The sequence below is a fragment of the Mustela erminea genome, chromosome 11 (assembly GCF_009829155.1).
Source record: "Mustela erminea isolate mMusErm1 chromosome 11, mMusErm1.Pri, whole genome shotgun sequence".
Classification (NCBI taxonomy): domain Eukaryota; kingdom Metazoa; phylum Chordata; class Mammalia; order Carnivora; family Mustelidae; genus Mustela; species Mustela erminea.
This window is the reverse complement of record NC_045624.1, coordinates 44,587,450-44,611,714: the sequence shown is the minus strand read 5'-3', so window position 1 is coordinate 44,611,714 and position 24,265 is coordinate 44,587,450. Positions and strand designations below refer to the sequence as shown.

Below are 24,265 nucleotides of genomic sequence, written 5' to 3'. Positions count from 1 at the left end.
CAAGGGTGCAGAGATGTGGAACACGAGAGTGAGAAGGAGCCATAACAGATAAAAGATGGAAGCCCATGAACTCCAAGGGTGCGGGGAAACACAGGCGAAGGCAGAGCTGAGGGCCGGGATGTCAGATTTCCAACCCAATGCTGAAATGCACATTAAAGACTGAAGTGCAGCGTGAGGCAGAAATCGGTACCTGGGAGAACAGCCAGGTGGCTATTGTTAATCAAATTATTGGATAAATTATTAACTTCTTTTTAATGAAGATACAGAATCTAACCAATGTACTTGAGGCCACAGAACTAGTAAGGGACTTGGCTCGCAAACTCAAAAGCCGGACTTCTTTTTACTACACTCTACTCTTTCTCCAAGACATAGTAGCGGCTGTTTATTGATGCCCTCACCGTATTCTCAGCCCTGCGCTGTGCCGAGTCAGGGGCTATTACTGCTCGCAGTTTATGGCCGAGGAAACTGAAGTTCAGAGGAATTCCAAAACTTGCTGGAGCTCCCAGAGCAAACAAAAGGGGGCCAAGATTTAATGGTAGGTTTTTCTAGCCTCAGAATATCAGTTCTTTCCAACTACATAGCTTCGCCTGGAATGACAGAAACTGAGTTAATCACACAGGTGTTTACCTACAGACTAGCTGGTATTATGGGTAACTCCTACTAACAAAGTAATCGATTTGGGTTTGCGGTATAGGGACAAGGTGGTTTTAAAAACACCTACCACCTATACAATCAAGAAGCCGACTGAGAAGCTTGTTGTGTCATTCATCCTGACGAGATATTCAGGACTGAATCGTGCCAGGCATAGAGAAAATCTAACTCTTTCCAAATGAATCCCAGAATCCTGGAGAAGAAAAAGGCGACTCATACAAGAAAGTCCTTTAAAAGCATCTTTTTATTTGCTATAAGAATATAATCTGGCATGTCTATACAATCCATCATGCAAATAACATGGTAGGCATTTTACAAGCAGAGCAGAATCCCAATAGCTGTACATTTGTTCCATCAACATATTAGCCAAAGCTGAAAAACAGCATCTGGGGATAAACACATACAGAACAAGCCAACCTTCGTCCCTAGGATCATGGCTTCTAATGTCAAGAAGCACAGTGGAGAAAGCACAGTCATCTTGATGTCTCAATGCCTAAGACTGAAAGAAATGGGGGAGATTTGAGGAACATCACTGATGATGCACTGGGTCGCCAGGAGGCCGCTACCCGTGGGCAGTTTCCCTGTGTGCCTACATGGCTCTGTGAAGCAAGCATGGAGGCATCTGGAGACAAACAGGGAGGAATTACCTGCAGAGCTAAACTACTTCAGGAGGAAGAGCCCACAGAAGGATCCTTTAGCTCCGGCACCGGGCCAGGAGTTAAGAATTGCAATTGCTTTCCTAACCAAAAGTCACAGTGATTTTTCTTTTGGTAGAGTAATTAAATTCCCTGAAATACTATCGTCAAGCATGTTGTAAGTAAATTGTTCAGTAGCATGGTGGGCCCTAAACTCTGGAGCTGGCTCAGCTTGCATAACTGAGGTTTGGGGAAGGGAGCTGGGGCAAGAGGGGGAAGGAGAGCACACGAAACCCTTTAGAATCAGACCGCAGATGCTGGGACCGTCCGTGCACAGCTTTCTTTGCAGGGGTGCCTGAGAGTCCTTTCTGGACGTGGAAGGCTCCTCGTCACACTGGTTGTGCTCCGGTCACTCACTGAGTTCAGCGATAACAATCCAAACCTATGTTATCCTCAGTCTTCACCACAAAAGGTCGTGGGTATATGCCCACTTTCTAGTTAAGCAAACTTAGGCTTTTAAAGATTATGCCATTAGACTGAAGAAATGCAGCTAGTTAGAGACAGGACAGGACTGGCGATGAGGCCCGCTGGACAGTAAACCTAAAGTTTTCCACCGCACCAGAGCATTTCTGAAGGGATCAAAAACTATTTCTGGCCTTGGATGTTTCCTTACCATTTTGTGTGATTTTAGTCCCAAAGTGAAAAGTCCAGGAGAGATTCTGAAGAGCTAAAAATGCCACAGTGAAGAGAGGTGAGTTATCGACTTCCGTTCCAGCAAGACCTGTGAGAGCAACTGAGATCCCCAAGGGCCACAGCTATAGGGTCTGCTGGGAAACTGATCTGGAATTTAACTTAGAGGTATCTCCAACTTGTCCAATTAATGGACAAAAATCTGCAAGGAAGGGATTCAAATTAGGTTCAGGAATTTCCACCCTCCTGCCCCAGGCCCACAAGACCAAAGGGACATCTCCTGGGGCAGATCTCAAACCTGGAGTCTCTGAGGCATGGGCATCCCATTGATTTCTAGCATCGTCAACTGTAAGTGAAAGTAACAAATTAGAAGAAGTAGAGCCAAAATGTGTCTTCTGCAAACTCTCACGACTCTAAAGGTACAAAATGAGGCCACCGGGCAAGAAGCATCCAATGACAACCAAAGCAAGGGTCTTTATTTTTGACTTGTATCTGTTTTGTGGAGCCTCAGTTCAGAATTCTCCATGAACTCAACTGTTCATCAGTCTTCTTATCCCTCTGTGATTGTCACATTCAGAAACAGAACTTTTAATTTTAATGGGTTTACTTTGAAAGTTACACATTTGCCTGAATTTCAAATATTGTCATAGTCACCGTATTTAAGGAATGTACTTCTAAAAACATCCTTTCCTATTGTGTTTAAAATTGGAAAAGCTGTTTTTAAAAATGCATTTTTTTAAGATTTTATTTATTTATTTGACAGAGAGAGCTCACAAGTAGACAGAGAGGCAGGCAGAGGGTGGGGGGGCAGGCTCCCCACTGAGCAGAGAGCCCCATGTGGGGCTTGATCCCAGGACCCTGGGATCATGACCTGAGCCGAAGGCAAAGGCTTTAACCGACTGAGCCACCCAGGCACCCCAAAAGTGCAGTTCTTAAATATGATGATTATTTTAACAATATTCTTACCAGGGCAAGTCAACTTCTAGGGATAAAAGAAGTGTCAGTGGGAGGAATTTTCTACAGAGGATACATCATTTTAAGTGGGGTCTGATTTAGATTTTGAAAGACCCATACAAATAAAAGCCGTATGAGACTACCCCCTTACTGCTGGAGTCTGTGTTGACTCCCAGATCCAGTGATGGATGGGTCCATAACAAAATGACAAAGGGGAGAGTCACACATGGCCTTCACTTTGCCTCGCTGGAGTTGACTACAAAAGCACCAGCCCCCAAAGCCTCCAAGGGTCTTGGAAGCGTATCCCACTCTGGCTGGTGAGAGCCGACAGGCAGAGGATGGGCCTCTCCTTCACTCCCTCTCTTCCCCGTGACCTACTTTCTGTTCCAGTTATGGGAGATATTCTGAATCTTTTTCATTTTGATCCTCTGATCCAGCATCTTGTACCTCGCAGGATGGTCATCGGTTTTCTTTGGGACTGAAGGTGCGTAGGAGCTAGATGCGTAAGCAGGGCGTTTAAAATGGCGCAGAGGAGCCTTGATGACTGGCGGCCATGCAAAGGAAGACAGACAACCATTAGCCTTACTAATGACGTGGCACCACCTAAACACCAGGGGCCACTGGCTCTCCCCAGACCTGTTTCCTTTCAAAGCAGGAAACAGACAAGTGGGACCCTCACTGGGGCTCTCACTACAGAAAGATGAATAAACACATTCTCACCTCGGTCATTTACTTAAAATAAAGACAGACAAATTCCTCGAGAGAGACAACGAGGATCCTGGAAGAGGAATGTTTTCTGACCATGAGTGGGATGGAAGGAAGGAAGTGCGAGGGAACGGTGGGATCACTTTTGGGACTAGCAAAGCAAACAGGCGAGCAGAGCCATAGGACGGACCAGCATTTAGCACCAGATGTGAGCTTTTAGGGCTGCAAAGTGGCACATGATCCAGAAGTGATTTTTAAAAAAAAAAGACAGCACTGAGAAGTATTTGCCAAACACATATATAAAAGTCTTGTCTCCAAAATATTTTTTAAAACTCTTAAAATTCAGTAAAGAGAAATCAACAACCCAATTTACAAAGGAGCAAACGATCTGAACCAACTCCTCGCTGAGGAAGAGATGCACACAGCCAGAAAGCCATGGCTGCAGATTAAAACAGCAATGATAGACACGACACACCTACCGGGACGGATAAAATCCAAACCAGAGTGGGTGACACCCGTCACTGGGGACGACAAGGAGCGACACCATTCCCATCCTCACTGGAAGGATGTCAAGTATTACAGTCACTTTGGAAGATACTTCGACAGTCTCTTAGGAAGCCGATCATGGTTTTACCACACGATCCAACAGTTATGCTACTAGGTATTTACCCAGCTGATTTGAAAACTGATGTCCACATAAAAACCGGTACATGAGTTTTATAGAAGTTTATTCCTAATTGCCCAAAACCATAAGCCAGGAATTCCTTCAATAGTTAATTGCATAAACACATTGTAGAACATCTATACAATGGGATATTATTCAGTGATAAAAAGAAACAAGCAGTCAGGCCACATAAAGACATAAAGTGTTAACTGATCCCTCTTCCCAGTGCCCCTTGTGCTCTGCCCCCCACCACTGGCACCATCTCTTCCCCTTCTTGGTCCTCCTGGAGAGCATTGTCAGTGAGACAGTGTTAGAATGAATAAAGGGAAAAGCAGGTTAAATGATCATCGCAAACTGATGAGGTAGAGTAATTAGATAAAAGGTTTGAAGGACAGAGCTGGTGCTGAGTCATTTCCTCAAACACTTGTTCAAGGTGAAGTGATTCTAACAACACAGGGTGGGCAAAGAAAGGTAATACACAGGTGGGTCAGCTTGAAGGCTCAGACTGGGGGACAGATCCATGACACAAAAGGTTACTCATGTGAAAACCAGTTGCACAACTCTCTTCCAATATGGTCAAGCAAAAGATCAGAAACAACTTAAATGTACAGTCATAGGGGTTGGTTAAGTTCTGGTACCTTCTTAAAATACACTACTCCGATACTACAGATGTTTGTTAATAAAAATAGATGCTCGTGTAATCCTGTTAAATCAAAAAGGCAATAAATATAATCTAATCTCATTACAGCATGTATCAATATGTGCATAAGAAAATCCAGAAGATCATACAGTTACATCATAGCAGTGGTTATCTCTGAGGAGTTTAAACATGGTTTTTGGTTGGTTGTTTCCATTTTCTAATTTCTCTATGTGGATCAGGTTTTGCTGATGCGACTTCTGAAAAAGAAACATACTGCTAAAAATTTCTTCCATTGAATCATACGTCAGAGCTATTCTGCAAGATCGTATGTAACAAAAAGCCAGCAAACCTGAGGTCACTTGGAGATTTAGTACAAGATGTCTCAGAGAGCTCAGAGCTGACTAGACTTTTCCCCGTCTGTAGACTAATGGTCATTCGTGGACTGCGTAGAGCACTTATGTGTTGCTGACAGAACAGTGAAGAAAACAGACCAAAATCCCTGCCGTCCTGGGACTTCCATTCTAGTGACCCCCCCACTGAGACTTGTCACTTCGCTTACAGAAGAAAAAAGTGTTCAGGTCTAATAAGGGACACTATTACTGCCGTAACACCCACACCAACTTTGCCTTCTCAGTTAGGCTAACTCGTAGTAAAGACTAGCAGCAAATGTTCTGGTAGTGACATAATATGCACGCAGAAGAAAAGAGAGGTGTTTTGTTTTGTTTTTTTACAGACCTCAGAGCACTTAATTCTGAGTTTTACAGTAAACAGCACAAAGCACTCTAGGAACAAGTACAAAAACAGCCCTGTTACCCTGGATAATGGGGTAGAAACAAGAGAGACTTCAGATTAAAAGCTGCTTGTTGCAAACGTCTGGGCTAGCTGATTTACTGCTCTTCAAGTCACAGTCCCTCTCCATATTCATTCTATTTTAGCTACTCAGCATGAACCCAGCCAAAGCATTATTGAATTTCCCACTTCTCAGCATGAAGGAGCAGTTACCGTTTGCTGGCATTCTGATTGTCTGAACAAAAACTCCCCTTGCCACCAGAGTCACTGCAAATAGAGTTGAACCTGCTGATAGAGATCGGCTTCCCACCAAGATTGTGGAAATACTTATATGCCTGCTGTCGCCCTTACTCAAAATGTTGGAAAAAAAAAAAAATTCATACAGTGCTGTTTTATAGGCATTGATTGCCTTTCCGGTCTGCGGGGGTATGTGATTTGATGACAGAGCAAAACAGGAGAACCGGGGATAAGGACACCATCTTGAATTTCGTGGAGACCTTTGTTCTGGGGTGCTGGCCTGGCCTCCTAGGGCTCTTTCATTTGTCTACTGGCTATTCCCAAGATACTGGAAGAGGATCGGATCCTTCTGCTTTCGACGACTACACACGTCTCACACCTGAACCCAAGCAGTATTGTCAAAATCCACCTCTCCTTCTCTGGCGGTAGAGAAGAAGAACCAAACTGGGCATAGAATCCCATCTCTCCATATGCTTGATTATTAGCAAGTTAGACCATTTTTTTTTTTTTTTAAATCTTGGGGACATAGTCACAAAATCTGCTCTCATCTCTTAAAGCAATGTACTTGCTGGAAGCTGTCTAATTAGCTAAGGAAGGTTTGACAAAGGTACATATCATCATTGCACAGACCCTGGATTTGGGAGTCATTATCTATATTACTTTCAAATTACTTAGGAAAAGAAAAGTGCAAGACAAAAATCGATACATCACCATCCTTTATTTCACAATTACATACAGTATTTGTTTTTCATAAAAGCAATGCTCTTTGAGGAGTTTTAATCCTCGTTTGTTTAAATCATCTTTCTCGTGAACACCACAGTTCTCCCAAAAGTGTGTATGATCTTCTCCCTTTCCTCCGCCACCGCCAATCTATCTGTTTTTCCCTCTCCGCCTCTTTGAGAGGTCTTTGAGACCATTTTGCTTGATGGTCACTTTTCTTGTGGTGTGGGAGACGAGTGTATAGAATTATTCTTCAGAAACTAGATTGAGATTAGTCCTAAATCAAATTAATATAGTTGATAGTTCCGGTATTGCAATGTAAAAGAGGGTTTTTAAAGTGTTTCTCAAATACCCTTCAATGAAGTTGTGAGTGTGATAGGTATTGTTGGGGGACAGGGAGGTTCCTTAGTCAAAAGATAAACTACTATCTTCATGGCAGGACCTCTCAGGCACCTAAATAGTGGAGATGTGTGTTAGGAATCCTGGAGAGAAGCCAACAGCATGTGGTTTTTCTCCATTTTATTAGCTTAGGGAACTCCTTTACAGGGATATCTCCCAGTGTCCAGCAGAAAAGACTGGCCTAATTCCTCATCCTTATCTTACAGTGTCATATCATATACTATCAGAAATCCTTACTTCAGCACACCTTGTTGTTTTGTACTAAGTGAAAGCAGGCCGCACAGAACTATCACCAGTCCTCACCTACTGTCTGTCCTGCCTAGTCTCCGTGAGTTTAGTAACAGTCTGTGTGAGGATCTGTCTCTGTTCTTTCCATCCTCTCTGACTTCATGGGGATCTTCCCCAATCTCTCATGCAGCAGCAGCAACTCCATCTGGAGAATTTCTGAATCTCTGTTGCAGAACCCTACTTCTGAGGGCAGCAACTTGGTCTGCTCTTAATTTCTGAATAAATTTGAATATTAGCACCTTCTTAAAATAAAAAGTGTTGGACATATGTTTTCTGCCCTTTCAAAGATAATATCATGATACCACCTTTGGGGGAAGAAAACATTTCCATTCTAGACTTTTTCTACCCGCATTCACACACACACACACACACACACACACAAAAGTAATCATTTGTTGCCTCTGAAATGTTGTTTTACATGAGGAATAAAATCCCACTGCCATGCATTTCATTTCTAAAAGCAGGTCTACTTGCAGTATCTGCCTTATGGAAAGTTCTTATAAAAATGCACAAAAATCATTCACGAGTTTTGAATTGCAAGGGATAGGAATGCTAACATCAGCTCCATCAAGGACGGAATGATGAAAGAACCAAACTTGGCATTTTCGTGTCGGGATTCACCGCCGTTAAGATAGTTATGACATAAGACAACACATTGTTTACTAGGCACAATGCTAAGAATTTAATGTGAATCTTCTCTACAATCCTATGAAGCAAGTGCTGTTATCACCCCCTTTTGGGGCAAGGAAAACTGGGGCTTAGAGAACTTAAGGAACGTGCCAAAGCCTACACAACTGATATGCAGGAAGTCTGGATTCTGGATTCTGGATTCACGCCCAGGCGGCTCAACTTCAGAGCTTTCACCCAATATTTAAAGCAACTTTGCACTGAGGTTCAGAGTAAGTTTTAATAATTACCATGTTAAGTTATGAGAGTCAAAATAGTACCTCATTTCTACTCTCAGTGTTTGAGTATATAATCTGTGTAACAGACAGGATTCTTGAACATGCTCGTTAGTAGCTACAGTCACACTTCCCCCAAAGCAAAAGCAAATCATCTCCCTCAACAGACACACACTTAATAGAATTTGTGGTCATAGCTCAGGAAGGAATTATATAAAGGTCTCTTGAGTAACTGCTTTTATCTCTCCCTTCACTTAGGCCAGGTTGGAATGTTAACAGGAATTCCAAAAGTCACGACTGTTGATGAGCAGTCAAGCCAAGCAGAGCTCCAGGATCTTGGGTAGGTGCTTAACTGGTGGTCCTTACCCAGGCCGCATGTGATAACCACATAGGGAGCTTTTAAAAATCCCGATACTCAGGTCGTACCCCAGATCAATGAATGCAGAATCTATGCAGGTTTGTCTGAGACCTCAGGAGTTTTTAAAGCTCTTCAGATAATCTCACCGTGTGAGGTTGAGAGCTACTGTTTTGGTCTCTCCAAATGTCTCCTTCCTTATCTTCACAAAAAACAATAGTACCAATGTTTTGCACACACTGAAAGTGTTGTGAAAACTGTGGAGAGCTAGCTAATGTTGCTGCTGTAGTTTGATCACAACAAACTGCCTGGGGTGGGGAGAAGTCTTACATGAATCTGTTAAGGTTACATGTGGTCTTCACAATTATGCTCTCCCCCACCCCCTCCTGCCCACCATATTTTGTTCTTCTTTTCGGGTCTACCAGGAAGACAAAAGCACTGAGGAATGAAAAGGCATTCTTTTGTTGGAGACAGCAACTTTGGTGCTATCATTTGAGGATTGTAAGACCCGCACCAAGAACAGCCAACCCTGAGATGAACCATTGTTTTCTAAATATATCTCACTTGTGGGAAAGGAAAAAATAAGACCAAAGAGCACGTTCCCGATGTCTGACTGAGGAGTAAGATAAGAGTGAGACCTTTGCAGGCGGAAATCTAGTTTTAAAGCCTGCTTCTACCATTCCTGTTTTTGTAGTTGTTGTTGTTGTTGTTGTTGTTTTTTCCTGGCAGGTCACTTCACCTGTAAGCTCCACATTTCTCCTCTGTAGCCCGGGTGTACCAGTGCTGTCTATCTTGCAGGACTGCTGGGATGACTCAGCCAGACTGGCTGTGTCAAGGATTTCCTACAGTGTCTGGCATAAAGAATGCCTTCGGTCCATGATGAATTCTCTCAAGATCGTCATCGTAATAGTGATCATGTCCCGGTGGATAAAGAGGGACTAAACCCTGAACAGAGAGATGCCAAAGACTTCTCGGACAGGCACTGACATTTCTTGCAGGACTGATTTTGGGCTGCAAGTTAAGTGTTGCTCAGTTTGAGATAATCTGCCTGATGTTTCTCTATGTCTCTGGATTTGTCTCCCTTCTGGACTCTTTCTAGCTTCTTTCTGGGATATCTTTTCAGATTATCTGGAATTCCAAACCAGGCTTATGTCTGATTCTGGCCAGATCAGCCACATTAGCTAATTTGGCATGAATTAGTGACATTTTGAAGGTGAGCTCATGAGAAAATACAAAATCAGCCAAAAGTCTCCATTCAATGTTAGCATCAGCTTCACAGAGGACTGAATCAGGAAGGGTTCATCGCATTGCCAAGGCAGAAGCATTCCCTTTAAACCTCTAGCATTTGGCTAAACTGGCTTTCCAAGCTGGTCTTTCCCTTAAGGGGTGAGTGGAAGATACTAATTTGTTTCAACAGAAAAACAGACTTGGTTCTTGTTCATTATCTAGGCTTCCCATGAGATGCTTAAAAAAATGGAAGTGAAACATAACAACCTTTTAGAAACCCAAGGCTCTGCTGTTTAAGGAGACCAGCAGCAGGGTCTCGTCCTCTATAGTTTTCGGTGTTTTTACATCCCTGATTGCAGCCGCCCCCATCCTTGAAAGGGGCCAGAATCAGTTCTGTCTCTACCCCCTCTATGCTGCGGGCACACGATTTCAGTTTCCCGCGTAGAGAACAGAGCTGAGAAGTCTCACCGCAGAGAGCTGTGATGAGAAGGAAAGGAATCACGCGTGTGGAGCCGTCAACATGGTATGGGCACATAGTAGGTGCTGCCTTGCTCTTGCTTTCCATCCCCCCCTGGAAGGTTTGCAACTGCCAGGAAAATTCAGCAGCGTCATACTTTCCCAGTTAGGGAATTCATCTGTCTCCTCAAGACACAAACAGCATTATACTGAGGCCACAGAGCTCGGTATCTCTTCCTTTTGTAGCAATACAATTTAGCAACATTAACCCAGCCAGAAAATCACTCATATACTAGGCGTATTAGATGTACTGTTGTCTACTCTTAAACTCTTCAAGGTGTATTTTATATTAAAACAACAATAATGATGGGCACGTGGGTGGTTCAGTCAGTTGAGCACCTGCCTTCAGATCAGGTCATGATCCTGGGTCCTGGGATCGAGCCCCACGTCAGCATTGGGCTCCCTGCTCAGTGGTTAGTCTGTGTCTCTCTCTCTTCCCTCCCCCATTCAGGTTCTCTCTCACTCGCTCTGCTCTCTCTCCTTGACAAATAAATAAAAAACATTTTTAAAAACACTACAATAATGAAATCCATCATCTATATTTTAAAAGATGCTGGCTCTCTAAGGATTTCACCTCAAAAATGAGAATGCTAAATAATCCACTGATTCCATATTTTCTTTTTTTTTTTTTAAGTTTTTATTTATTTATTTGATAGAGAGAGAGAGAGAGCACAAACAGGGGGAGGAGGGGCAGAGGAAGAGGGAAAAGCAGAGTCCCCGCTGAGCAAGGAGCCTGATGCAGGGTTCAATCCCAGGACCCTGGGATCATGACCTGAAGTGAAAGCAAACACTTAATGGACTGAGCCACCCAGGCTCCCCTGGTACCATATTTTCACTTCACAGAGCAGCGAGCACAGAAACTGAGAAGCTACCTAGAAGGAACTGAGGTGACACTGCATGTACCAAACCACTACCTAAGATAGACAGATGACCCCGTCAGCATTTCCAGGCCCCCAGAGGAACCTATGTCCATAGGAAAAAGATAAACCACATGGTTTTGTTGCCCTTTATCCAGCCCGAAGCTGTTTGCTTCCACCTGCAGTTCTCAACCCTGGCTGCACCTCAGATCACCTGAAAAGCTTTAACGTTTACTGACTCCTGCCCCCAGGAGTCTCTGAAGCAATCCAGCATTTTAAGATGGAACCTAAGCCATCAGTATGTTGGTCATGTCCAGTGACTCTAACGTGTACCCAGGTAGAGAAACACTGGCTTGAGTGCCAAGTTGGTTTTGAGACTAAGTCAACTTACACTTTGGTATTGAGGGATGGCTAGGGCAGCTGGCAAGATCTTATCATTACATGCAGGAGCTACCAACCCTTGGCCATGTGCTAAGATCTGTGATAAGAATTGAACCCATGAGGGATGTCTGGTTGGCTTGTGCCTTCGGTTCAGGTCATGATTCCAGGACCCTAGGGTCAAGTCCTCTCTCAGACTCCTTGCTCAGCCGGGAGCCTGCTTCTCTGCCTGCCACTCCCCCTGCTTGTGCACTCTTTCTCTTTCTTTCTGTCTGACAAATAAATAAATAAAAATATTGAAAAAAAGAATTGAACAGGTGGTATGGTACTATTACAAGAGAAGCTTAACCCAGTGATGTGCTGGGTTGGGATAGCACATCACTGGGTTAAGCTATTACTACCTGTAAGATTCTAAGGAGATAAACATCCCGGAACTTGGGTTTTTTGTTTTTGTTTTTTGTTTCTCTGTAAAATGGGAAGAATATGCACAGTACTGTGAGGATTTTAAAGGGGATGTAAATGAGATCATGTGTATATAATGTAAATGAGATCATGTATATACAGTACCTTGTAAACTTGTGGACTGCCAGGATGTGGTAGGAACATGGTATGTGGCAACCATTATCCCATAGCACAGGGGTGAATGATCCTCACTGAGGGCCTTTTAATGGTGCCCTCCCTGATGGATTTCTTATTCTAGAGTAGAAAAGTCATATAATTCTCCGCACAACTGGCTATCACTACATGGAAGACCTTACCAAACAATGAAGGGGTTAACTTAATAAATTTATTTGTGAGCACTTGGCAGAGAACACGTCATTCTGGTTCACGGAAAACTAATCATCCAAAATGTGCATGTATATATGGACGTATATATCCGCTACCCGAGGAAACCACTTTGCTGGAACGAACTGTCCTTTGAAGCAAAGCAAAAACATCTAGCCCACATTCTAAACTATTTATACAATGTACAAATACGAATGTTCATGCAATCACAATGGACAAAGCCTAACCATGAATGTGAATGAGTGCTGGAAATCCTGGCTGGGACAGGAAGTGTGACTAGACAACCAACCAGGATGAAAGAAGTTTCAGTCCCTGTGTTCTAATCTTGATGCAACTGGGAAAATAACAAGGGCACTTTTGCTTCTTAGGAATCTTTGCATTTATTATGCTGAGGCATAAACATTCTTCAAGTAACCTTCATTGGAAGCTATTCTTAAATCAAGGACACCCTGGTTTTTTTTAATGCTTCTTTATGCTTTACCCCACAGATAATCAATCCTAGCTACACACCAGGGTATTCGGCACACTTGCATTCCCAGAACCTACTCACAGAACTGCTAACAGGGGGTGCTAAGAAATATTTAATGAATGAGTGAACTACTCTGTGTCACATTTGGTAACCTTCATAAACCTCCTGCTTACCAAAGAATAAATGAGTCACTTAGAATAACCGCCAGCTGGCAAAGTTGATCGGCATCTACAGACACTGAGAGTTCCTTCTTGCCTCCACAATGTCTTGATACCCAGATTTGCTGCCCAGGGTTGCTCCAGGAAGGGAGTCAGCAAGTTCCTTCCCTTCGAAGTCTCCAGTCTGAAGCCTGAACACACCTGCATTAGACAAACACTACAACCTCGGCTGGTTTCTACAGGTCTTCCTGGAGTCTGGAGAGGCACTGAGGCATGGGGTTCGAACCACTTTCCCTCTGACAAAGAGGTGAAAGAGGAGGAACAATTAAGTAGGCTGGAAAACAAGCTCTCTTCTTAGACAATGGCTGGCGATTCAATGCCCTGCGACCTGACCATTTAATGATTAATAGTTCCATTTGATAAATGACTATTTTAATTAATCAAACAAAGAACAAGAAAGTCCTCTCTCAAGGAGGGATCATCTTCAGTTTAGCTCTTTCTCTTTGTTTGCCCCAGCAGACCCAATGTATGTGAGGCATGCTGTTTCAAATGAGAAAAATATCTTGGAGAAAAACTAAGTCTTCTCCTTAAGCTTTTTCCGTCCATGTGTTCAGTTGTCCACATGTGCATATGAAATGGGTAGTGTAAGGCTCAGTCAGGAACTCTGCCCTTTGTTCATACTTACAAGGACCTATCCTAGAAGAAGCCTGAAAAGCTAAATTTCACCAGGTTTCTGAAGCTCTAAAGTGCTAAATCAATATGTCACAAATGAGTTTTGATCCAATCTACAGAAAGAATGACAACGGCCATCCCTCAAACTGAACTCAAGATAAAAGAATTACAAAGAGAGCACTCAATGGAATTTTCACTTGAAAGACAGTGCAGGATCCCTTTGCACCCACAGCTGCACCTGAAAAATTAGTGCAGGGGTAATTGGTCTAATCCCCGGGCAGAGTAAGGAAGGTGGTTACAGTACGGACTATTTGACATCAGTCTTTACCCAGGAGCAATGAAACTCAAGCAAAAAGCATGGGCTTGCCTTGCCTTGCTGACTGCTAACTTCCGGCAAGCTGCTTACCATTTAGGCTCCAGTTCCCTGATTTGTGAAATGGAGATAAGGGACCTTCCTTAGAGAGTTGTCATGAGGATTAAATAAGATCATGCATGTTAAGAATCCAGCATTATCCCTGATAGTTAATAGATGTGCAATACAAATCAAAGTACTTATTGTTAAAAACCTGTATTAGGGAGATCGGAAGTTACTTTTTGAAGTTTACCACTCATTACTTATAATACACATAATACTTGGTCTTGGTTTAATAATAATAATAAAAAAATCATAAGCTTCCTAAAATGTCTTCAGACCTCAGAGCTGGTCAGTTCTCTTCTGAGGAAGCCTCTGGATGGACGTTTTATCCGTAGTCCCCTAGAATAGGACACACGACAATGTCATTGCAAGCCAGCTGGCATCTCTACACGCAGACTCTTTCTACGTCAGGCATGGAGATCAGAAGCAGAGCTGCATCTACGCCAACACTAGGGTGCACACCAGCAGCCGTACGCACACAGGAGCCATCAGCTATCTGCTTCAGCAAAAGTGATGGTACTATACCTTTCTGTCTAAGGATCGCTTCCAGAAAGTGACATGACTGAGGCGCCCTGGGGAATCTGCTCAGAAGTCAGTCACTGACTAGGCACCATCGTTAGTGGTCATGACTGTGAGTACTGCTGAAGCTCTGGGCCACTCCTCCAGTGAGAGCCAACGTTTCCTCAGCTCTCCACCATTTCCAGTCCACCCATGGAGTGTGATTGGGTTCACAGACCTCATAGGGCATAGTAGAAGGTTGTTCTAGAAAAAAATCAGCTGCAGGTGCTATTACTTTACTACATGAGAGTCACTTTGCTATAGATATAAAAAGGATCAAGGTGCTGTCCCCAGGAGAGTTTCCCAGTTGCTGGAGCTTTAGGACGACCCCTTTGATAATTTCAGAAGCCACACAAGCAGTTCCTTAATGAAATGGTCTGTGGTGGCTTCTGGACTGAAGCATGTTACCAGCGGGCTTTCTTCATATCTGAATCCTCATATACCAACACCCATCTCTCCCAATATGTTAGAAAGGGAAAACATTAAATTTCTCTGAAATATATGTGAAATTGCGTTTATGTGGATGAAACTAAACAAAACTGCCTTAGGACACAGCAATATGTTTGTCACTTAAAATTCTTAATACATAATATTTTGAGCATATAGAAAAGTCTGGATAATAATAATGTCAAGTTCTCATGTATTTTCAATATAATTTAATCAAATTTTAACATTTTGCATATTAGCTCATAAGTTTATTTAAGGAGATTAAATGTCACAAATAGAGTTAAAGTACCCAGTACACTCTTCCAGGATACTTCTCTTCCCCCCATCACACAAAAGGCATCATCTAGAATTTGATATCCCTGTGCATATGAACACTCAATTATTGCATTTGTATGCATCTGTTAAATAGCTAATATTTTTGCTTGTTTTAAGGGATAATATAAATTGTGTTAGATGGTATACATCTTGTTGCAACTTGCTTTTCTTGTACATTAAGCATTGTTTATAATAGCAAGAAATGAATAATAACTGTCAACAGGAGAATGATGAAACATTCTTTGGCTCATTGATATAACAGACTGCTGAACAGATATTAAAATGGACAAGTTTTTCAAAGAAGTGCCTTTTTATTTCGAATAGAATTTCTTTAGCAACATGTTAGCAAACTTTCATTCTGTAGGTTTTTCTTAAAGGTGTGCACTTAAAAGCAGGATAGAACTGGATTTTGCTTTCCTTATCTAATCAGATAATCACTTATTTGTGGAGCATAACAAATAACAAATAACATTGGAGGACAAGGGGAGATGGAGAGAAGAAGGGAGTTGAGGGAAATTGGAAGGGGAGGTGAACCGTGAGAGACTATGGACTCTGAAAAACAATCAGGGTTTTGAAGGGACGGGGGAGCGGGGGGGGGGGGGGTGCCGGGGAGGTTGGGGGAAGCAGGTGGTGGGTATTAGAGAGGGCATGGATTGCATGGAGCACTGGGTGTGGTGCAAAAACAATGAATACTGTTACGCTGAAAAGAAATAAAAAAATTTTAAAAAAAGATAATCTCTCATATATTAATACCAGAATTTAGGCCGTTTGCAATTACTATTATTACTGATATTTTTGGACTTCATTCTACTACCTAATTTTCGTTTTGTTTTGTATTTGATTCTACCATCTAATTTTGTAATCATTCTTTATTCCTTTTCTTCCTTTCTGTCTTCTATTAAGTTGATACATTTTTATATTCCCTTTGTTGTTCAGTTCCCCCATTTAAATGTTATAGGGTATATATCAATTATTTTATTGATGATCCTTTGTGTTAAAAAGTTACAAAATTACAAAATTCTGCCCAAACACAAAATAGATTCTAGCAGTCCTTAACATTCCACTGAATAAGCCTCTTTCCAGCTGTAAGCTTCCGTTTCCTATTTTAACACAGAAATTGGACATTATTTTTTTAAACTATTTGCTCAAATTTACCAAAATGTTTTATTTACTTGTGTGTATGCCATTTATTCTTGTATCTCAAGATGCAAGAAGATACACTTTGTTTTTTTTTTTTTATGTATATCCCTTAATCTTTCTTTTAATGAAGTCTGCAGTTGGTAAACCATGTCATTGTATACCTGAAAATGTTTTTACTTTCCCTTCACTCATAACTAATAAGTGAACTGTTTTAGTTATTATATATTGATTTACTTTCCCTCAACACATGGTAGATACATTTTCATTGTCTTCTGGCATCTACTATTACCAATGCAAATTTTGCCATTATTTGGTTGTCACTTTATTTTAAGTGACCTGCTTGAATATAGCCAGCTTCCCGTGACATTAAAGAATTTCTCATTCTTGAGTTAATTTTTGGCAACCTCACACAATAGCATTAGATAAGCATTTGGTTTTATTTAGGCATGGCAGCTGAGCTGCGTTTTCCACCTAAGGTGAGTCTTTAGAGCTATTTATCTATCTTCCATGCTTTCATTTTTTATTGAGATATAATTCACATACCATAAAATTCATCACTTGAAGTGTACAGTTCAATTACCATACTTGCAGGGTCATGCAGCCATCACCATATCTAATTCCAAAACATTTCCATCACTACGAAAAGAAATCCCATACCCATGAGAATTCACTCTTCATTCTTCTCTCTCCTCAAGATTCTAATCTATTTTCTCTTTTGGGTAAGACTATTCTGTATATTTCACATAAATGAATCATAAAATATGCAGCCTTTTGTGCCTGGCTTCTTTCACTTAGCAAATGTTTTCATGGTTCATCCATGTTGTAGAATGTATCAATACTTCAGTCCTTTAGATAGGTAGTAGATAATATTCTATTGTATGGGGGCGCCTGGGTGGCTCATTCAGTTAAGCATCTGCCTTCAGCTCAGGTCAGGGTCTCAGGGTCCTGAGATGGAGCCTCACATTAGGCTTCCTGCTCAGTAGGGAGTCTGCCCCACCCTCTCCCTTTGCCTCCCTCCCAGCTCGAGCTCTCTCATATAAATAAATAAAATCTTTTTAAAAAAGCTATTATATAGATTAGCACATTTGGTTTATATATTCATCACTTGGTAGACATTTAGTTTCTCTTCACTTCTTTAGCTATTATGAATAATACCACTTTGAATATCTGTGGATAAGTTTTTTTGTAAACATATCTTTTCAGTTCTCTTAGGAATATACCTAGGAGCAGAATTGCTGTGTCATTTGGTCACTGCATGTTTAACTTCTTGAGAAACTACAAAACTCTTTTCCAAAGTTGCTGCACCATTTTACATCCCCAGGAGCAATGTACAAGGCTAGTAATTTCTCCACATCATCGTCACACTTACTATTATTGTCTCAATTCTAGCGCATGTACAGTAGTATGTCATTATGGTTTTGATTTGCATTTCCCTAATGACTAATGATGTTGAACATCTTTTCATGTTCCATTTGTATCTTTTTTGGAAATATGTTTATTTAAATCCTCATTCCTCTTTTCAATTGGGTTATTTATCTTTTTATTGTTGATTTATAAACATTCTTTACATATTCTGGATACTAGACCCTTTTCAGATACATGATTTTCAAATATATTCTTCCATTCTGTGGACTTCTTTTCCACTTTCTTAATAGTGTCCCTTGAAACACAGAATTTTTATCTTTAATGAAGTTGTGTTATACATTTTTCATTTGGGTTTTAGGCGTCATATCTAAGAAATCACTGTCTAATCCAAGGTCATAAACATTTATCTCTGTATAATCTTCTAAAAGTCTTATGGTTCATGTTCTTTCATTTTTTGATATGGTTTCCTGTCTTGGTTCCCTGCTCTTAAGTCCTAAGGACAACATTAATTCTCTTTTTGGCTGTGTTTCACATTGTTTTTCCCTTTCTTTTTCCAAGTTCCAATGATTACATGCCTGTTTGCTTTTTTAAATTTTAGATTTCAAATGGCTTCTTTTGCATACCTCTGTTCTTGGGGTTTTTTTCTGAATAATTTTATTGTATTGTTTTTCAAGGGTTAGTATCCCTCTGTTTGGCTCTTTGACTATCCTTAAACATGATATTTTAAATTGCGTGACAGCCCACACCAAGAGTTTGTGGGAGAAGCATTTGAGTCAATGGAGGCAACATGGTATTCCTGAGATAGGAAGAAGTAGCAAGCTGACCATTGTAATGAGTGTTGTGAAGAGTATCTGCTAGACAAAGCACAGTTAATTATGTGACGTGCTTTGAGAACTACCCACTCCACTTCTACAGGGTTTGGAATGGTCAGAATTCAGTGCCTAAGACACCCAACTTAGGATCAGTTTGAATTGACACACTAAGGCCAAAGACGAGATGGCTGCAACTCTGACTCATAAGCCTTAGAAAACTAGCAGGCCAACGGTAGGCCCCCAGCACAGCCGGTGAGAACCAGATCAGCTGTCCAGAATGATGTCAGAGGTGCCATGTGACCCAGGAATGTTATAACCTTACAGAGAAAAACAAACACCATCAAAGCACACTGCATTTGTTTGGTTTGGAGCTGTTTTCCTCCTAATGTCTCTAGTCCTAAAAACACCAAAACCACAAGCAGGAACAAGATGAAAGAGGCTTCCAGAGACCACAGAGCAAGGTCCTATCAATACTAAAAAGCGAGTTAGTATAGTTAGTACATCTCCAAGTTTGAAAGAGTCTTTTCTGAAGGTGTTTGCCTTCTATACGGTCATAAATGAAATTGGGTAGTTCGCACACACACACCCACATACCCAGTCATATAGACATTAATGAGCAACCAATGCATGCTTGTCACCGTGACAGGCACTGGGGGAAAAAAAAAAAAAAAAAGACAGTCCCACCTTGGAAAAGCCACCTGTAAATGGGTAAAGAGATTTACAAGCAAATCATTATACGTCACTACTAATTCTACCTAGATGATTTGGGAAGACCACAAAGAGAAATTATCCAGAAAAAGAAAAGGGTAAGGAGTATTCCAGGTAGAGTGACAGTGACAAGAAAGCTCAAGGGCTACTCAGTGGACACGGAGTCCAGTTTTTGGACTACGGTAGGGGAGCTACAGAAGTGGAAGATGAAAAAGCAAACAAATAAAGATTATATTTCATCTAATCCAAGATGCCACTGATTGTAAAGTGAAGTATTATTTCATGTACAACCAAGAAAACAATGCTGCTCGTTCAGTTATAGCACAACATTGCTTGCAAGACATTCCTACTGCAGAGGGACTAAAATGCAAGGCACTGTCCCTCTCAGAATGGATGAAATTCAGCAATTCCCAAAAAGAAGAAATGCAAAATGACAAATTAACATTAGAAAAGAGATTCTTTTTTTAAAATGGTAAAATGGATGCACAGTGCATATGAATATAATTTTTTCTCTTATCAGATTGGTCAAGTGTTAATATTAGCATTAGCAAGAGCATAGTGAAAGGAAAACTCACCACGAAAAGTATAAAATACTACTACCTTCCTGGAAATCACTTTGACAATAATGTGTCAAGAACCTAAATACATATAAATTCTTTGAGCTAGTAATCCTCCCTATAGGAATCTATCCCAAATCCATACTGACGCGGAAGAAGATTTTTGCACAGGAATATAAGGTTATTTATAATAACAAAAATATAAGCTACATAAAGGCCAAACTTATCAATGAATATATAAATAAATTGTGGTATAATACAAAATGTTAGTTTCTGATATATTACTTAATATTTAATAACACAGGGAAACTATAATGTAATAGTAAGTTTTAAAAGGGAGGAAACAAAATTCTATGTAGAATATGATTCCAATCTAGGAAAAAAAAAGTATTTAATAAAGACTGGAAGGACAGGCAATTTTGGTTAGCTCCTCTTGCTAGTATTACTAACATTTTTCCTTCTTATAACTTTTTTTATTTTTCAAATTTGCCACTGTCTCTATTTATGACCTCTCCTTCCTCCTAAACAAATGAGTTCTTCCAACTGCTAGCATTATTAACATTTTTCCTTCTTAGAATTTTTGTTATTTTTCAAATTTGCCAGTGTCTCTGTTTATGACCTCTCCTCCCTCCAAAACAAATGTGTTCCTCCAAGTTTTACTTGTAAAAACCAAATTATGGTAGAGAAAATAAGCCTATACCTGGAGATGAAATGACCAACAGGTGCCCCTCATATTAAATAGTAAATACACAGGATCATCATGAATGCTTAAAAATTTCTGGTAAATGTCAGCTGATACCCAATACAGACCGTACATTACTTCCATATTTCAGTAGTAGAGATTATCCAAAAGTCAGTACTATGCTGAATTTACAAGCATTACTTCTAATCCTTATTGTCACGCAGACGGATGAGCAGCAGAGGTCCGAGAAGCTCAGTAGGTGTAGTGAGCTTGCACAATGTGAACAAGACAAAGCTGGCATTTGAACCCAAGTCTCTCACAAAGGCTAATACTCCCTCCCCTGTACCATCTGCCTCTCAAAGAAGTTCTTCCATATTGCTAGCATTATTAACATTTAGCATTATTAACATTCCATAGCATGTCCAGACGAACATCGAGAAAGAACAAGATTCTACTCTTTCCATCAATGAGCAGGAAAGATTATGAGCCACTTATGGGTACCTTATGTTCGTCCCTGAAGGAATATTACAAATGTTGATGACAGAGGCAAAATCTCTCTGATAACATGGGGTGGACTGGAGAGATAAGGGGCCAGAGTCCCCATCCATCAGAGAAACCAGTCCTCTCTGTTCCCTGTGAATGGTAAGATGATGGTGTGGTGCCATTTACCCACCTGGCAAGGTGAGGCGACTTGTGGAGCTAGTGCTTGGGGCTGGTGAGCCATGAGAGCGCTTCTTTGTGCCTGGAAAGAGGAAAAGAGGGGTAAGGAAGAGCAGGATCATGGACAGACCTGTTGGACGGGAAATGCTCATCTGAAACACTATCAAATGATCCAAATGTTTGGGTCTGAAAACAACATTTGGGAGAAGGCTGGGTGAGCTCATGGGAACATCATGCATCCCGTGGCCCAAAAGAGCCAGGAGCTCAGCCTTTACTTCTGTGCGCATGGTGGCTCTCGGTCTCCTAGTTGGTAGGTTGGTATGTTGGGGACCAACACACCATGGAGGAGGGCCGCACTTCAGATCCACAAGGGAGTGGATCTAAATATACAATATACAATTGCCCGTGCACCACCCCCAGATTCTGTCTTCATTGTACTAGGGCAGAACTCTGGCATCAGTATTTTTAAAGTCCCCCAGATGATGTTCATGTGCGTCCAGGGTAAAGATCTGCTGTTGTGGACGGGAAAGTTCTCAGTTTAGAATCGAGGAATCGGGCATGGGCAGCGGTGGGGCTAGGGGTTGTCCATATAGCCTTTACACTCTGCTGGACCTCACACAATTAACGTGAGTCTTTGGAAGCTCAAGTCTTCATCTGCACAAGGAGGGAAATCACACAGTGACCTCCAAGTGTTCTGGTGAGCATGAAAGGGACCTTGGTATGTGAGAGTGTGCAGGAGGTTACACAAATGCTGGGTTATCGGGGTCTGTGAGCTCCCTGCTCCTGGCATCAGAACTCCCACAGGGAACAGATTATCTATCTCTGTTCATACAAATGGTTTTATGGGTCCTGAGGGAGTGAAAAGGCAGACCCCGGAGTGAGGATCAGGAAGGAGAGCAAAATGAAGGGAGGGCTGAGCTGTTGTGCAAAAGAACATTTACATAAATGTGTAAGTAAGTGTGTGTGTTTGAGTGTATACACACATATGTTCACATACATATTATATAGACACGGACATGCACATATCGAAACACATTCACATAGATACACATATATCTTACATATATACATGTATACAAAGATTATTTACTCATTCATTCATTTCTTTCTTTATTTTGCCATCCACAGTGGGGCAAAAGAGGCCTGGATTTCGGAAGCCAGCAACATGGCAGACGCCTGGAGTCTGAGCCCGGCAGAAGTACAGAGAGAATTCTTAAACAGAAGATACACATGATTTATGGTTATTCGTGTTACAAGTCCCCGACCCTATGCAAACTTTTTGTAAAGTCTACTTGGCACAGACAGGCCTGGGGTCTATGGAGGTTGTGTTCATTGAGAAACTGTGTGAGTCACCACAGTCCTGGGTAAAAATGACAAGATGACCCGTGGATTGATCTACATCTGAGGAAGCAGGAACTCGGGGCTGGAAGTGAACCCGAGTCACTGGTGAGATGTGGAGATCTACCCCCAGGATAGTGCTTGAGACAGCTTCATTTTAGTCTTAAAGAACAGGGTACTATGCTTGACATTCTGTGTTTATTATCATTATTATTATTATTGGCCGTAGTAGGGAGAGTGGTGTTAATAGTGGGAGGAGGACTAATAGTAAAAATAGAAAACACAAAATGAATCCAAATACCTCAGAGCCACAAAAATGGTTAATGTGCATGAGGTGAGAGAAGCTACATCTGGCAGAACTTCACGTCTCCATTGTCAGGTCTTGTATATGCCCTGAATATCAGAGTAGGCAGGGAAATCAGAGAGCCCAAACCTGGCTATGACCGTGATTTCAAAGTCCCTGAGGAAATTTTTATAAATATGGCTTCCAGGGTCCTTTCCTGAGTCTCCTAAAGTGAAATATCCAGGGAACAGAGCTAGAAGTTTGCCTGTCAACAAGTTCCCCAGGTGGGTCTAATGACCATTGGCAGAATGAGGTGTCTCCGACACCCGAGTTAAAAAGACTTGCCCAAAGTGATGCTCTGGGTCAGGTCCAGGGCTGCCTTATTGCACAACTCCAGTGGGTCCGATTCATACCATATCCTACACAGTCAGCCCTGATCAGGGGTAATACCAGGATGCAGATCCATGCTTCTGACATTGTCCAGAGCCCCTTCTGATCCACGACAATTGCCTCTGGGTTCCACTGAATCTGCATTTACACGGGGACGCTATAAACTCAAAGCATTTATCCTCTGCTCACGAAACATTGTCCTTGTCTCTCTGTCCCTTTAGGATAGGGTTTCTCAGCAGCAGCACACCTGGGCCACAGGAGTAGGCTGTTCTGTGCATAGTAGGATGTTTAGCTGCATTCCTGGCCTCGACCACTAGGTGTCAGTAGCATTTCCCCTGTCGAGATCATCAAAAATGTCCTCTGGACCTCCGACGATGATAAATATTCCCTAGGAGCAAAACAGCCCTCAGTTGAGAACCATTGCTTTAGGATGGAGCCTGGGTTCAGGTTTTTTATTCATAGCGGGGATTCACAATTTGACCACTTGGTCATTAGTAATAGTCATGCTATTACTAGTGATGCTATTACTAGTAATAGTGATGCTGCCCATCATGTAATTACTCTGTTCTAAGCACCATATTGGCTATAGACATTAAAATATACATTAGTTATCTTTTCCGATACTAACTCTCTGATGGTAAAATAATTCCCATTTTGTGGAATTTGGAAACAAAATGAGTTTAAACAATTTGCAGAAAGCTACTGAGTGTCTGGGGCAATCCCTAAGCCAGGATCCTTCAGACAGAGAAACTTTTCCCCAAGACTCTTGCTGTTTTTTGACTAACCCCTTACCCAGAATTCCTTCAAATGCAGTTATCTTAAATTTGCCTAAGGATGAGAAAAACCTAAACAATAATTTTAATAAAAAGGAAAAACTAAACCAGATTCTCAAGCCCAACTGAG

At 41.5% G+C, this 24,265-nt stretch overlaps 1 protein-coding gene across 8 annotated transcripts in view; it reads right to left on the bottom strand.

Moving 5' to 3' along the window:
* Positions 1 to 2,869: 2,869 nt before the first annotated feature.
* Positions 2,870 to 24,265, bottom strand: part of PDE1C (phosphodiesterase 1C) — a 582,509-nt gene continuing 561,113 nt past the window's right edge. For 6 of the 8 annotated variants that reach the window (XM_032304736.1, XM_032304735.1, XM_032304737.1 and 3 more), the window contains 2 exons: positions 21,365 to 21,433; positions 2,871 to 3,474 (listed from right to left, as the gene is read on the bottom strand). In XM_032304736.1, coding sequence (XP_032160627.1) covers positions 3,305 to 3,474; positions 21,365 to 21,433 — 239 coding nt within the window. In that variant the 3' untranslated portion in view covers positions 2,871 to 3,304. Of the gene's footprint in view, positions 3,475 to 21,364; positions 21,434 to 24,265 lie in introns of all 8 variants that reach the window. The other 2 variants (XM_032304733.1, XM_032304734.1) reach the window with 1 other exon arrangement.